The 17118-nt window shown below is 39.0% G+C and overlaps 1 protein-coding gene across 1 annotated transcript in view; it reads left to right on the forward strand.

Moving 5' to 3' along the window:
* Positions 1 to 17118, forward strand: part of LOC134540164 (myosin-IIIb-like) — a 140078-nt gene that overhangs the window by 104873 nt on the left and 18087 nt on the right. Inside the window, exons 8-17 of the mRNA XM_063382711.1 lie at positions 1391 to 1555; positions 2271 to 2387; positions 3640 to 3828; positions 5188 to 5390; positions 6755 to 6899; positions 8384 to 8576; positions 10472 to 10682; positions 11788 to 11932; positions 13652 to 13802; positions 16434 to 16711. Of these exons, the coding sequence (XP_063238781.1) occupies positions 1391 to 1555; positions 2271 to 2387; positions 3640 to 3828; positions 5188 to 5390; positions 6755 to 6899; positions 8384 to 8576; positions 10472 to 10682; positions 11788 to 11932; positions 13652 to 13802; positions 16434 to 16711 (1797 nt within the window). The remainder of the gene's footprint in view (positions 1 to 1390; positions 1556 to 2270; positions 2388 to 3639; positions 3829 to 5187; positions 5391 to 6754; positions 6900 to 8383; positions 8577 to 10471; positions 10683 to 11787; positions 11933 to 13651; positions 13803 to 16433; positions 16712 to 17118) is intronic.

Consider the following 17118-nt stretch of genomic DNA (forward strand, 5'->3'; position numbering starts at 1 on the left):
CCTGGACAGATAGCAGAGGTTGGATAGGCCTCCACCGGACCACGGGTTCACTGGGTGTTTTCAGGTGTCCCAGCGTGATGCCAGCAGTGCTGATAAAGTCTAAAGGGCTCAGGACACAGCCGACTGTCTGGTCAGCTGAGTGCGGTAAAGGGGCTGAGGCGGCGACCATGCTGGGTTGGTGGCCCCAGCCGCTGGTCGTTGCCGAAGCTATTAACACCTTTCCCGATCAAAAAACAGGGAGCGATCTCTCACAGTTACTGTTACTTTAAAGCTCTGGAATGATAAAATCAAGAGAACTGGAAACAACTCCCACCCTACCCTATTAGGGTGCATATGTGGGAGGGGAACGCGAGAACGCCGGCCGTAAGGTCGGAATAATCTGTGACCAACTGTGATTTTGCATATAGGTAGAGTGCCATCACATGCTTGCGTATAGGACAAGTGCCACCACGTGCTCACGTATAGGATGATTTCGGGCTGTAGCCAACTGCATGATGATGACAGGATGAGTGCCACTACATGTTCGCATATAGGACGAGTATCGGCCATGCGCTTGCATGTAGGCCGAGTTCCGGCTGGGTCCATGTGTATATGAGAAGAGCAAACTGCGAGCTCATATATAGGACGAGAGCCACCACATGCTCGCGTATTGGACGAGTGCCGGCCATGCGTATAGAGTGAATGTAGTCGTCCCCTCGCATGCCCACAAGTGCCAACTGTAAGCTCGCATATAGCTACAATGATAGCTACGTGCTTGTGCATAGGACAAGTGTAGGCCACATGTTTGTGTATAGGGTGAGTTCAGAACATATAGAACAAGTGCCACTATGCGCTCGTGTATAAGACGAGTGTTGATCACGTGCTTGTGTACAGAACAAGTGCCAACTGCATGCTCGCATATAGGACGAGTGGCAACAACTACCTTACAGGCAGGATGAGTGCCAGCGGCACACTTGCTTATAGACTGATGACAGTTCGCAAGTTCGCATAGGGGGCAATGCTGTCTATATGTGTTGTTGGGTGATGATTCATGATAATTGGTATCCATTATTTAAAAAAAAATAATTGTAATACAGGGAAAATGATATATTGAAATAACTGTTAAAAATATTTAGAAATTTTAATACATTGATTTATTCAACGGATGACACAACAGAATTGGCCGGACTTGTTTTTAAATGAAATAGATATTCAACAAATTTTATACCCGCATGATTCAGGTTTATTGACATTTTTTTATCAGATAATTGCCTTTGTTGAGATGCTATAGTATTCTGACCATGTCACTCTTGGCTCCAAAGAAACCTCACTTTGCACAAGATTTCGAAAGTGCAACAGTGGCAAACGGAGAAGAAAGATTCGTGCATCTGTGTGCATGGTTTGTATCCAGGTCCGCAGCGAGCTCCGAGCTGAAATCTGCCGCCAGCGAGCCGAGGGCCGGACACACAGGCAGCCCGAGGTGACGACCAAGCACGGGAAACTCAAGTCGGACCGCAAATCCAAGCCACAGCGGATGTACATGGACGACCTGGCTGCCCTGGACATACTTACTGAGGTGATGGATGCAGACTCATTCCTCGGTTCCAGTGTTTCAAGGCCATAAATTCTGATCCTGTTGATGTGCTGGAAAATATACATGGTTATACCAAGCACATAGTTCATAATTTCGACTTGACTTGTGAGTTGAGTCCAGGTCGTTGGAAATGAAAGTGCACCCTCAGCTATTGCAATTCTTCCACCCTTCCTTCCTTCTATAGTTGGTGAATGTCCAGTTAAATCGTGTAGAAATTATCTCTAAAATTGTTTTCTAACTTAAAAATTCATTATGTTAACGTATATAGTTGATAATTATAACTTTGTTAATTCTTAATTTTTTATATATTTATTTTTAATGTTTAGTTTTGGTACTTATTAAAATATCACCCTTGATAAAATAACTTTAGGATAATTTTATTGAAAGCTCATGAAAAAGTCTTACATTGTTTTACCAGTTATTTGTTGAAATCCTTTGTATGCTATATTTAACCATGCCAAAAAATTATAATTTCTAATGAAAAGACATAAGTACTTACATCATTTTATTGTTTTTAGTCATAAATTTTTTAAAAAATAAAAAAGAGGTTATATTTAGTTCTCTAGAAAACAATCGTTGTGTAATTCTGAATATTTAATATATATTCTTTACAAAATAATTTATTTTGTGTTCCTTGAGTGATGTTTCCTAAAATAACTGTCTTTTTATGATTACTAAAATATATTTTATTTTCTAGGATGCCATAGTAGAGCAGCTGCAGAGGAGATTTGAGCAGAAACAGATCTACACATACATTGGAGACATTCTCGTTGCTGTGAACCCATTCACTGATCTCGGTCTTTACACAGACGAAGTAAGTCGAGATTTTGTTCCGTTTGTACTGTCAAGAATATTTACGATTTTAAGATATTCATTAAGCCTGTGGAGATTACTTTATTTTATCTAGTGTCTTCTTTTTAAGTAATCATCCAACAAGTGTAGTAAAGTAATCAGTTTAATGTTAACAAAAACCATAATGTTTTATCCTACGGAAAATTTCTACCAAAAAAATTATTATTATTCAGCTGCTAATTTTAACAAACATAGCTGTAAGAATACAAAAGTTTAAATTTGGCATTATGCATAGAGCAGAAGCCACGGTGGTTGACAAATAAATTTTCACCTAAAAAATAGGCAGTGCGATAGTCAACATGGATTCAGAATTGGAATGACCACAACTACGAATCTACTTACCATTCTTAATCTAATTTATAATGAGGTAACCAACAGGGGATAGGTCGATGCGTGCTATTTTGAGCTAAAGTTTTTGACGTAAATAACTCTATATTCCTAGAAAAGCTGTCAACTATAGGCTTATGTGACAAATACATTAATTGGTTCACTAGTTATCTAAGAAATAAATTTTTCGTATCTATAAACAGTACTAACTCTTCCCTTCATTATGCAAATTCTGGAGTTCTGTAAGGAGGTACGCTATCACCTCTGCTTTTCAATATATTTATTAATGACATTACTCACCTTCTACATCATTCTATTGGTCTGTTATTTGCTGATGACTTGAAAATCTTTAGAAAGATTACTTCCATACATGATTGTATCCTATTCCAAGAAGATACTTCTGAAATTAATAAATAGTGTGAAATAAACCTTTTTGATGCTAACAAAGAAAAAACTAAAATCATTACGTTTATAAGGAAACTAACTACACACTATCAGCTGTGATTATAATTTAGACAACACTAAAATTTCAGTTACTCTGGGTATTATATTATATTAGTTTCGAAGTTATATTTCCATCAACATGTCAACTCTTTAGTTTCTAGTTCTCCTAGAACCTTAGCTTTAATTAAACACATTACCTTTCGTGCCAGTAATTATGATTCCATTCTCACACCATATTTAGCCTTAGTTTGATCCCAATTAGAATATGGTTCCATGACTTGGAATTAAATTAATAAAACCGACAGTGACGATTTTGAAAATATTCAAAACAAATTATTTGAAATGATACTGAGCAGAAATTTTCCATCGCGGAGTGGTTAAGGAACCGACTCCTGACAGTTTTTTTGACCACGCCGTGGATTGTTTTGCTCCCCCCGCGGCAGGACATGCGACGGTACCGCGGGCAGGCGCGCTCCGACAACCCCCCGCACATCTTCGCGGTGGCCGACGCGGCCTACCAGGCCCTGCTCCACCAGCGCCAGAACCAGACCATCGTCATCAGCGGCGAGAGCGGCGCCGGCAAGACGGAGAGCGCCAACCTGCTGCTCAAGCAGCTCGTCTTCCTCGGCAAGGCGAGTCGTTCACTCACAGTCTTCCGCAGAGTCTCTTTCTCGTTTGAACACCAAGTTAGTCATGAGTATCGAATATTTCCCAAATCAAATCTTATAATATCTAAAATAAAAAATTTCATTTTAATAGTTTTACAAGAAAAATTGATCCATAATGTTTTAAATTATTAAAGTTAAAATTAAAAACAACCAGCAATGTATTTTCTTAAACCTTTAACATTTTAAGTTAGAAGATTTTTTGTTCATCCAACTGATTATACACATAAAAGTTGACTATTATTAGATTAAAATTTAAATATGTTCCTAATTAAAGCAAAGATAAAGAGATTATCAAAGACCATACATTATGTCTACGGACATTATTACTAGAGGTGTAGTCATTCCCCAAAATTAATTCAATACTGATGACTTCAGAGTGAACTATTTGAGGTAGCCATTCATTATTAACTTCAGGCATTCCATTTGATTATGATCTATGGTTTAATGAAATCAAATTTTTGATATAAATAAGGAATGGGTGAATCAAATACGTACTCAAATACCACCAAATCCTTAGTAGTCAAAGGATTTGATATTTGTAGGAAAAGATTCTAAGAAAAATATTACTGGAAATAAAGTAAATCAAAAAAATCAACACTGATAACCTCTGAAGTTTACTAGGTCAATTTTTTTCTTCACATCTATCCTGTTACCATTCCCCAAGATATTTTACTTTTATCATGGTGATATATAAATAAAATTACAATACGTATTGATCCAGGAAACATAGTTTTTTTATACAAACATTTAAAGTGTTGAATGTTTCAACACCATAGTTAAATTTTTAATTTGTTTTATATTATTTTATTTTTTACCCTTGAGACCTACATTCAGATTCAAAGGATAAAGTCAAGGTACTCTTTGGGATTATGTATTCGAGATTTGGATAAGAGGAAATTGGGATTTGACCCATCACTAGAGACCTGAAAAATTCGCGGGTTTATTTCGTGTTATACTAAAATTCAAATAATTATACCTTAGTGTTGCTTCTGTCATTGGTTCACTGTTAATCTGGAGGACTGAGGGCCAATTAGAGACCCTCACTCATAGAAGTGTCGAATCACAGGCCACCCAGTCGAGACGACTCACAAGTCAGCAGCCAATGAACAGTTGGCATTTTCCCGAGTGTGTAGAAGATATTGGAGTATATCCTGGAGGTCATTGAACCCGCGAATTTTTCCGGTCTCTACCCATCACTAATATTAATACAAAAAAAAAAACAATGCTATGGCCAAAAACTGCTGAAACCAGTATGGTCTCTAGGGTGTATTTTGGTTCCTGTACCTCCCACTTCATGGTGTGAATGTGTTTGCCCTCGAACAGGCGCCCAATCGCAACCTGGAGGAGCGCATACTGCAGGTGAACCCGATCATGGAGGCGTTCGGGAACGCCAAGACCGGGATAAACGCCAACTCGTCGCGCTTCGGCAAGTTCCTGGACCTGACGATGACGCGGGCGGGCAAGGTGACGGGCGCCCGGGTGTCGGTGTACCTCCTGGAGCAGTCGCGGGTGCCCCAGCAGGCGGAGTGAGTCCCCACGGCTCGGCCACGGGGGGCCCGTTCCCCGAACTAGGGTCGCGAGGGGGTCGCCCCGGACCTTCAGTCATCACTGCACCAGGGGCACAGCCAGGGGGGGGGGGGGGGGGGGGCATGCTTCTTAACACCACCCACACACAAATCCTGGCTACGCCAATGCACTTCACCATTCACTGCAAAAGAGTAAAATAAATTTCTGATCAATTACCTGCACATTCAGGGAGAAAATACCATGCTGGTTACAAAAATACTCCTCCGTCTCCATCGGGATTACTGGTGGGTAGAGACTAGATTTTATGGTTTTATTTTAGTCCAATTTTGTTTTTAAAACAGAGTAGGCCTATTTAAATGTTATTGTTTTTATTTTTATAAAAGCTGTTTTGTAATACTTTCTCATCCAAAATAGGTGTAAAATTTATATGCTGCATTTTTATGGTAAAATAGTTTTTTATAAATTCTTTCATATCTATTCAGAACAATAAAAATAAATTAGTGAAAATTCATCAGCTGAACCATTTTTTTTTTTATGTGACATTGCTAATCAATAAAGAACCAAACAGGAAAGAAACAGACTGGAATAAATAAAGTTCAACATTTGCTATTCCCAGCGGCAGCGAACAGTCACAGAAGATGGTGCCTGAAGATATGCTAGTGTCTGTTGTTGTTGCTGCAAGTAATGTTCTTATTTTTGAAGTTATAATGTTTTTGGTGCATTGTGGGTGAAAATTTAGTTTCCTCTGAAATGTGCATGCACCATGTAATGGAAATTTAACATGATTAGGTCTATTGCACACGCACATTTTGTTCAGTTGTGTCCAAATGCAAGATATCAATGTTGAAAATGGTTGATTTTCAAAAAAAAAAATTGAAAATAGTTCATGTAGAAAACAAATTGAAAAACATATGCTCATTCATATTTTAGTATTGGACTAATAGCTACGTACTAGTATGTACTTATTTTTTTTTAAATACTGAAAACCAGCGAACACAGTTTCTGCACTTTACCACTTTGTTGTTTTCCTTGAATATGACAAAAACGGTGCTATCTCTTCCGTATGTTAACTATATGATTTAGTAAATGTGTCAAACTAAAGGTGGCAGTCTATAAAGGGATCTCAGTTTGAGTTATTTCTGGCTCATGATACATAAAAAATTAATTTTTAGCATGCAGTTTAAGTTTTTTTTTTTATCATGCCAAAGAAGTATGTCTTAGACGTGCACATAAGTACTCAGGAGTCACGATTCTACATGGGTTACAGCTGATGCAGTGGTATTACAAACATCATTGTTCTATCGGGCTTCCACTGAACTTGTTCATTTACTTGGTAGATCATCTCGCGTGTTGTATTCTGCAGGGGTGAAAGGAACTTCCACATTTTTTACTACTTGTACGATGGCCTGGACAACGAGGGGCGTTTGTCGGACTTCCACTTGGACCCAGTGCTGAGGCTACGGCATCGCTACCTCGGAAGTGACGTACAAGACATCAAAACCAAAGTGGTAAAATATCTATACCGTCAAACCTCAATGTAATACAAACCTGAAGGGACCATAATTTTGTCACCTAGTATTAACGTGGTTTGCATTAACCAAACTATCACAAAATTTACATCCCAATTTTTATTTAACATCTAAATCAAATTCAAATAAAGTTAAAATATTTTTCTCATTTAGTAACATGCAAAACACTCCTAAAAATAGAGTATTTTCCAATTTTATACAACTACAAATGTACTTTTTTTTAGTGATTGTGAAATACTATTTTAGGATGACTACACCAGTGGCTAAAAAAGTATTTTGTACTGCACTATACTTTTTAAAAGGATTTAAGACAGAATAATAAAGCAAATGTTTAGAAACTACCTTCGAAAAGACATACCATCATTCTGGAAGAATTTGTAATTTCTAAGCTTTTTTCTCCTAACTTAATGGCATCAGTATCGATATTATTTTAGTTGATGATTCACATTATGTGATATTTGTATTAACCATCCTTTACTACATGTAATTATTTGTCCTTGGAACAAAAACACTTTGTATTACATAATAACCGTAATTTATTTAGTATGAAACAAATTACTTAGCACTATAATTGCTATGTAATTTATAGGGACTGTGAAAACACTTTGTAATTTTTATTAATGAGAGTTTTGTGTTATCAGGGTTTTTTTTATTAATGAGGTTTTATTGTAGGCCTACATACTTCATCAATTTTTTAATATAATATTTGTTTGTACCGCCACAAGTTCCATTTAATATTGTTTCATTGCTGCCTGTGTGTTTATCTATTTATTTTTACATTATTTTATATTACATTTTTTTGTCATGTCTCTAAATAATGATTAATGATTAATTTTGTTTCTCTTAAATACTCGTGTGACAGTGAAAACAATATGAAGATTAGAAGGGAATCCTCAAATATATTTGTTTTCTCTTCATCAAGACTATGTATGGTTAAGCCTCTTCACATGCAAGTGTATACAGGGGGTTCAGTTAGGTATCCAGAATTCCATGGAGAAGGCTCGAGATCAGAAACATTTTTGTTCCTCCAGTTATTATTTGCTTTAAAAAAAATGTGTTAGAGTCCTTCAGTAATCGCCAGAGATGTGAAACATCTAACCTCAATAACAAGTAAATTTATGTGTTCTCATGTTTCTAATACATTTATAACAAAAAATTGAACACAATATTTAATGTAAAATTCTGTAAAATAATGCTGAGAGTGATAAATATACACACATTCTATTTTCAACTAAATTTCTGGATAAGTATCACACATAGCTTCTTCACCCACCGGGTTCAAGCAGCATGGCATTTTTTTTGTTTTACGTTTTTTTCGTCAGATAGGTCATTGGAGATGGTGAAACACTTGTTCATACCCGAGAGAGAGAGAGAGTCGGGAGGTGGGTAGGATGAACACGGTCCGTGCTGCAGTCCCGAGCGTGAGACAGGCCATCGTCGAGGGCACACGCCGGGTGTTGCAGACGAACGTGGCCAGGTTCCAGCAGCTCAAGGCCGGCTTCCGGCTGCTGGGCTTCCAGCCGGAGCAAGTGGACACCGTGTACGGCATCCTGGCGGCGATCCTGCACCTCGGGGACCTCGAGTTCGGGGAGGTGGTCTCCCAGGACAACACTGACAACAAGAGCCGGGTCGTCGACCTCGCCCCCTTGCACCGAGGCGAGTGCCCCCTCTCTCCCGCCCGCCCACCCCTCCTCTCCTTCTGCAGAGGTGCCCACCCCCCACCAAACACTATGACTCACCCCCCCCCCCCCCCCCTGAAATTTTTTATGCCATTTTCTCAATGATTTACTCAATTATTTTATAATATTATACTTTTTTAGTATTATATTTTATCACATTTTGCATTAAAACTGATTTTCTAATAATAATTTTGGTCATATATCAGGTAATATTTCCATCCTGAACCGACAGATGCCAAAAACTGCTTTTGTTGAGGAAAGTGCGGGGTTGCCAATTTGATTTACAAGATCCCTTTCAATTATCAAATCACCAGAAATGTATTTTACTATTTTCACATTAGAAGCTATAATTATGAAAATAATATATACATTTTTCTCGTCTTTTAACCCCCCCCTGAAATTTTAATGACGCAGTCTGCGTCAATAACCCCCCCCCCCCCTCCCACCTTGTGGGCACCCCTGCCTTCTGGCGGGGTCGGACGCTGGTGCCGTGGGTGGTCGGTTCCTGTGCTGCTACATTCTAGTCTTGTCACCCCCTCATTATCTCTAATAATGGTGACTACATTCTGGAATATCAGTGAAATTTGGGGAGCTTTGAATTGTTCAAATATCATCAGTTTATACAGGAAACTAAAGTTTTTGGGAAACTTAGTACGTACGTAAATTGTTGATCTTATAGAGAAAATGGTGGAACCATAAACATTTCACCATATTTGGTGGGAAATTGTACCGTGTGAGAACGTCCTAGATGAGTTTTACGTGATTCAAAACTAGTATTTGCATCGTATATGACGGGGTGAATATCAGGAAGATAGAAAGTAATTTGAGGGAAGATATTTCTTTACATTTAATGACACGTAAATGGGACCTAAAGAAAATTTGTTAACTGCGGGGAAAAAAAAATTCAGAGAATGCAAAAACGGAGTTTCACTGTACCTAGTTTGATTCAGTCACTGTACCGAAGGCTGGAAATTAACTGACCCTCAGTGGTAGAGAGGATTTTAAAAATAAAGTATTGTGGTTCAATTGTGGAAAGCATTGCAAAAGGTATTAAATATTGCATTCCATCCTAGCAACCAAAATCATTCACGAAAGGTCCAATTCCTCCACTTGTCGATTGATGAACCCAGTTTTGAGTTTTGGGAAGTGCGTCTGACCGGGAGAGTTCTGGGTGGTGTGGAGTACCTCGCACTTAAATGTGGAGTCCGAAATTTAGAAAATAAGAGATCCCATCAAAAGAATATTTTAAATGCATTTGTAACGTTTGGAAAAGGCATCATGAAAACAATGGTTTTTGTTTTTATCTTAATTTCAAGAGTAGTGAAGTTTAAAATAAATTAACAACAGTACGAAATTGCACCTAAAAAATTGTAAAATAATACATTTTTTTACAAAGAAAAAATTTGGACCAACTTCAAATGCGAGGAGGGTGTAGTTGAGATAGGGGCGCCAGCCAGGAGGAGGTTTTAGGGGTTCGAACCCCCCCACCCCCCCTCATCATCTTTAGCACCAAATCTTTATTTAAATTTTCTTATTCATCACTCAAACAAATTTTTCATGTTAAAATTAATAAAAAAAATTTTTACCATTACAATATTTAAATATTTACGTAAGTACGGAAAACTGCTAAAATAGCACTGTTTTACGACATTAAAATCCGAATTTTTCCCGGGGGATGATTCCCCGGACCCCCCCCCCTCCCACTTTAATACGGGGGGGTAGGGAGGGGGGGGGGCATGCTTCTTAACACCCCCCACCCCCTGTACACAAATCCTGGCTACGCCCCTGTGCATTTGAGAGCGCATGTAGGGGTCGTGGGGAGGCGGGAGAGGTTGCCACCGTGTCTAATAATGCCGGCGTGTGTGCGAGCAGTGTCCCGGCTGCTGGGGGTGGAGCCCGGGGACCTGCTGGAGTCGCTGACCTCCAACAGCGTGGTGACGCGCGGCGAGACCATCACGCGCAACAACACGGTGGCGGAGGCGAGCGCCGCCCGCGACGCCGCGGCCAAGGGCCTGTACGGCCGGCTGTTCGACTGGATGGTCAACCAGATCAACTCGCTGCTCGTGTTCTCCCGGACGCACAGGTGCGCCGGCCGGCTGGCTTTTCTTTCGTAACCTCCAACGAATGTGATGTTGACATTTCAAATTACAGAACGGGAGGGGCGACTGAAATGCTGCCCCTTGGAAGGGCAGCCCTTCAGGATTTTTTCTGGCAATGGTTTGTTTGTACAGCGACTGGAAGGGCAGCCCATCCAATTTCTGAAAACATGTTTCTCTTTAAGTGTTTAAATAATCCTGGAAAATTGCCCCTTGGAAGGGCAGCCCATCAGGATTTTTCTGACAGTAGGTAGTGTTTTTGAAAGGTTGTCTGAATAGTTCAGGATTTTTCTGACAATGGTTCGTAATTTTATAATCCTGAATTGTTGCCCCTTGGAAGGGAAACCCATCAGGATTTTTCTGACAGTGGTTTTTTTGAAAGGTTGCCCTTACAAGGGGCAGCAATTCAGCTCCCCTGAACAGGAACAGTGCCATATGATTTCTTCTTTTTATGATTGTAAGACTATCATGCAATTTGTTAATAGTTTCAGGATAGTTTTGTACCACTATTGGAATTATGGTGCATGAATAACTTAAAAGTTATATAACCTGCAAAATTTGCATTTTTAATCGAAAACAGGCTATAAAATGCACATTACTGTTCAGTCGAAAAAAAGTTTTGTTTCATCAGCAGTTCAACTTGTCCTGAATGAAGTTTTCTTTGAATACTGTTTTTTTTTTTCTTTATTTTTTCTTTCTTTCCAATTCTAATCATATATTACAATATTCACAAACATAAAATATTTTTTAAATAAAATTTTAACATACAGTGGGAATTTTTTTTTATTTTTTATTTTTTTCACATTTCACAGGAGTCCAAGAAAAATTGATCCAAAATACGGTAAAATATAAAAGAGTGTTAATGAGTGCTTTATTAATTTGGGCTGATTTCAAAAATTTAACAAATATATATGGACATAAATTTTTAAAATACTTATATATATGTAAAGTAGGTATATTAGGTTAAAAACATAGTAAATTCACACTCACATCAAGCATAATAAATTCACATTCATTAATTTAGTGTGCCACAGCAGTGACTGCTGTGCAGAACAAGTGGTTGTTGTGGGTATCGTGAAACTTATTTTACAGTGATGAACCTCTTGCTATTGGTCTCCTGGATATTTTTGGCTTCGAGAACTTCCCGCACAACTCATTTGAGCAGCTGTGCATCAACATCGCCAACGAGCAGATCCAGTACTACTTCAACCAGCACATTTTCACCTGGGAGCAACAGGTGGGTTCGCCCAGCGCAGAACCAGCTATCATTTCCTTAGCAAACTTAATTTATAATTACCCTCTTTTTAATTGCATAATCATCGCACGCGCATAATCGTCGCACCCATATTTTAGGGCGTCAAAATTTGGATAAAAAAAACTTTTCACGTGAACGTCGCATGATGTTTTTGGTCCCGCTATTAGATTTAGAGCGCTTTGTGTAGGTATTTTTTCCGTATAAAACAATGTAGTTTATTCGGAAATTAACTATTTTACTTATTTAATTAACGGAATTACGAAGCTATCTGGTGTGTAAATTTTCTTTTAAAGACTTTTTAAATGTTATAACCTTTATCTGTTTGTCTGCATCGTCGCGGTGTACCACTTATAAAATTGTAGCCAGCGCTAGTAGGCATCATTCATGTTTGGTTACGTTGCTTCCCATATAGAGCGCGCACACGTAGTCGAATATCGATATCTCACCGATTGCATGCGACGCGCGCTCTCTGTCGAGTGCCGAGTTAACTACATTTGAAGGCCCGCACTCTTTCGTGGTAAGTGTGTACTACGACGATAGTTATGAGTAAGTTCAGGCTCGCATTCACATTTTGTTTATCTATTTAAAGTTGAAGAAAGGTTTTTGTTGCACGCATTATTAATTTTAATTGTTCGGCGTGCTCTTGTATACTCCACTTTTAAATAAACGTAGTTTCCATGAATTAGTTTTATGTTTATGAATAACTTTACCTAACAAAAAAAAATTTTTTTTCGCATAATAGTCACACCCCTAATTTTAAAAATTGATTTTAGTATAAAATGTGCGACGATTATGCGATAAAACATGGTAACACATTGTAAAATGTGAAAGCATTTCCCCCATTTAAGCCACTATATAGTGAAAATAGTGATATTACAGAGAAAGGTCTTTTATACAGCACGTCCGGGACGACATGCCGGATTAGCCAGATTGTTTTAACGGGAGTACTAGACCTGTGCGAAGCTTCGACACAGTGAATCAATCTAAGCTTTTTTTAAATATTCGATCAGACTTTGCCACGAAATTTGCTATCCATATAATTTGAAGCTTTGGTTGTGATGCATTATAAATACGCTTCAAACAGATGTGATATTCATCAGATTATGGGAGTTGTAGCAATTTTTTTCTGTTTTCCTCAAAACCTTCCCCATTTCTACCCCTTTGGTTGGATATTGCCTATTATCGAATCTGACGGAGATTTTCCATGATTATATTTTATGTATCAGTTTGGAAGTGATTTAGTGAAAAAATTGTGACAGTTATCATTTCCACAAAATTGTGTCGTGTGAGTCTTTATATATATATATACACACACGTATATATACACACACAGGGGCGTAGCCAGGGGGGGTTTAGGGGTTCAGACCCCCCCCCCCCCCTAGCACCAAATCTTTAATTAATTTCTTATTCATCACTCAAACAAATTTCATATTAAAATTAATAAAAAATTTTACCATTACGATATTTAAATTTAAGAACCGAAAACTGCTAAAATAGCACTATTTTACACCTTAAAAACCAAATTTTCCCGGGGGAGAACCCCCGGATCCCTCACTTTATTACGGAGGGGGGGCCATGCTTTTTAACACCCCCCATACACAAATCCTGGCTAGGCCACTCCACAGGTGGCGTTTCTTTCAAATCTACCTGAAAAATGCAAACGTTCGGAACTAGCGTCGGTGGGTGCCGCGTGCCCCGCAGGAGTACATGGCCGAGGGCATCCCCGTCGACCTGGTGGAGTTCTCGGACAACCGGCCGGTGCTGGACATGCTGCTGTCGAGGCCGCTCGGCCTGCTGGCGCTGCTGGACGAGGAGAGCCGGTTCCCGCGGGCCACCGACGGCTCCCTCATTGGTTCGTGGCCTCGTGACCGCGCCTCGCTCGCGGCTCGTGGGTTGTGCAGGGTGTCCGGCAGACTTCAGGGTTACTGATTCCTGGGAAATATGGACGTAGTTACGCAAAAAGGGAACCGGACCCACGTGAAACCTATTCCTGAGTATTTCGAAGTTAATGTTAACTATAAATCGTAATTCACGTGTCGATAACATAATGTGGGTATAATTTCAATGGTCCAGTATAAATAAATACTGATATAATAACAGCAACCGACAGGTATGATCGACCTTGTACTATTTTAATTTATTTTCCAAGTAAAATATAACAGTTATGGGTTGGTTTATTTTTTTTGCATAACTACATCCATTATAAGGTCAGGAAATTTAAATTAAATATAAATGAAACTGCCGAAAAAAAATAGGCTTATGTATTGTGTCGCTAATCCGTTAACTGTCTCGTGCATATTGTATTTGGGTTCAGTCTTTAAATTCGTTGTTACGAAGCTGGTGTGCTAAGTTAATTTTTGAGCACAGCTGTATTTTTCGGCACATGAGGCTGAATTACAACTGTAAGACACCGTCACTTTGTAGTTTTCCGGGATTTTTTTTTTTTTTTTACTGTGTAAACGGTTTCAGCACATGTGATAATTCAGTGACAATGGCAGTGTTAGGAAGTGCAGTGTAAAAATTAAAATGTTGGTTATTTTCAATGGAAATATTTATTGTTTTGGTGATCAAATTATTGTAAAAGAAACTTAATAAGTCAGAAAAAAATCATTTATTTTGTTTTGTTTTGCTGGGCACCCTGTTCTACCCTTGTAGTAACATGCTTTTGTTGTTTTGTTCATTTCCCAATTGGCACCTAAACTAAGTCTCTTGACTAATGTTAAAAGAAAACAGTAATTGCAAAGTAAATTTAAATGTAATTGATCAAGCTTGACATTGAGTTCATTCGATACAATAAAAAGGTGATGAGATGGTGATGGAGCTTTGACGAAATGAATGAATGGCTGGTGGAGACAGGACTACCCCGAAAAAATACACTCACCAGTTTACATTATCCATTTGCAAAAAAATTAAGCGTTCGCCTTGGAGGTACTGTAAGAATTTAACATAATGTGAATGTGAAATTTGGGCTTAGAAAGGAGGGACATACAGCTTTATACAGGAGCTGATGCTGATGTACCTAATTAAAATTACCTACAAATAATAACATACTTTCCCATCAGAAAGATATCAAAGCAAACTCTTGTGCCAAGTTCAATACTATTCTATTGAGTAATTGAGAGTCCACCAATGTAATACTTTAAGTTTTTTTAAATGTAAAAAAAAAAAACTAAAATTAAATTTCAAAAACTATCTTCACATTCATCTCTGTTTGTGTTATGATGGGTTAAATTGTCACTATCGGCGTATTTATTTAAGTGTTTGATGTTGAGGTGGAAATAAAGTCATCATTGATGTGTTTTCTGAGCATTTACGAATAATTGCAAAGGAAAGAAATAAGCATTAACTATAAAATCTGAAATCTCATAACCTGTTTGTGCTCTGTTGCAATTAAAATGGAAGCTAAAAAATCCTTGGTCACTGTTTTCAAGACTTACGCTCTAAAAGCTAAACGTTGTGCTTATCTTCCATGACACACATCTGTTGGCAGTGTTGAGATGAAGCTTTGACAAGCGCCCAATGAAGTACTTACCATATTTGATAGTTAACTTCTAATGGTTTTAAGGAAGGTAAGGAGATTGTTTTGGGTACAGTATATGTAATGCTGTGAAACTGCAAACAGAAATAAATTGTAAGGATTTATGTATCTAACTTTATTTGGGATTTAGTAAATTAATGTTTAATTTATAATTAGTTCAGTTACATCAATTGCAACTAAAATAATTCTATTTTTTTTTCTCGGGAGGAAAGGTTTTTGCTTGTCTGGGTAATCATAACTAAAATAAAAAGTTGGTTAGGGAAGGTTAGCAAAATTTAAAATACTCCAAAATCGAAAATATTATGAAATTGTGCATTTTTTTTTTTTTTCATTTATTATTTTGAAAGTGTGTCTGCACAAATGAGCTGCAAACTTTGGATGTGTTCGGGACTGCATTCGGGATAGCATTATGAAAACATAAAATAAGTGTATTTAAGGGGCCTGCCTCGTCAGGGGTGTATGTGTGTTAGCGAGGCGGGATGATAAGCGCGACGCTCGCCGGTGCTTCCAGCGCGGTGTCTCCTCTGGACTGGCGCGCAGTCTTCTCGTCGTCACAGGACAACTGTGGAATCTGAGCGGTGACCGTAACATTATATTGCGGAGAAATGAAGATGAAGGGGTAATGCAAGTCCCTCAAGTGCTTTCAAGGGTCTGCGTGGGTTGTTTCATGCCTAAAAATTACTCTGAAAAACATGGGTTTTAGCCATTTTAACTCTTCTAAAAAATACAGTTTAAAAAATTCAATCCGAAATCAAAAGTACTTTTCGGTCCTCGGCGAAACTCTTAAAAATGCTTTTCATAAGCCGACTCCGCCCGGATATCTTGGACTAGTTCAGAAATCACATTTGTTTTTCCTGAAGCTCTGCGCGCTCTGTGTGTGTGTGCCCGGGTGGGCGGGGGGCCCTTTAACTAACTGGCGGTGTGCTTTGACCCGCGCGAGTGCAGAGAAGTTCCACAACAACGTGAAGAGCAAGTTCTACGTGCGGCCCAAGTCGAACGCCCCCTGCTTCGCGGTGCACCACTATGCGGGGCGCGTGGTGTACCGCGCGGAGGGCCTGCTCGACAAGAACCGCAACTTCCTGCCGCCGGAGGTGATCCAGCTGCTCCGGCAGTCGCACCGCGACACGGTGCGCTACCTGTTCCAGTGCCCGCTCACCAAGACCGGCAACCTGTGCTCGGCGGTGCCCGAGTCCCCCCGCGTCACCCCGGGCCTCGGCTCCAAGGTCAGTCCGCCGGCTTTCCCTGCTGCTCCTTCGCGTGCCTCATCACCTTACAGAACGCGCTTGACGTAGAAACGTGTTGTGAAAAATAAATGTTAAAGTTGATTAGGCCCTGCCGTCTCGGACGTTCCCGTCTTTATGCGATAATTCTAATTTTGAACCATTTATCCCCGATTTTTTGGGATGTCAAGGCATTAATCATACATCCCAGACCTTCTACACCTTTTTTTTTTGCAACCACAAAGCTTACTCTGCTCCTGCACATGCCTCGTGTCTTACCTAATAGTCACCTTACAGGACGTGCTTGACGTAAAAACGTGTTGTTGTGAAAAATAAATATTAAAAGTTGATTAAGGGGGTGCCTCCCATTTCAGGTCAAGATTTTATATTTACAGTAATTACAGATAAAC

This window comes from Bacillus rossius, chromosome 16 (genome assembly GCF_032445375.1).
Source record: "Bacillus rossius redtenbacheri isolate Brsri chromosome 16, Brsri_v3, whole genome shotgun sequence".
Lineage (NCBI taxonomy): Eukaryota > Metazoa > Arthropoda > Insecta > Phasmatodea > Bacillidae > Bacillus > Bacillus rossius.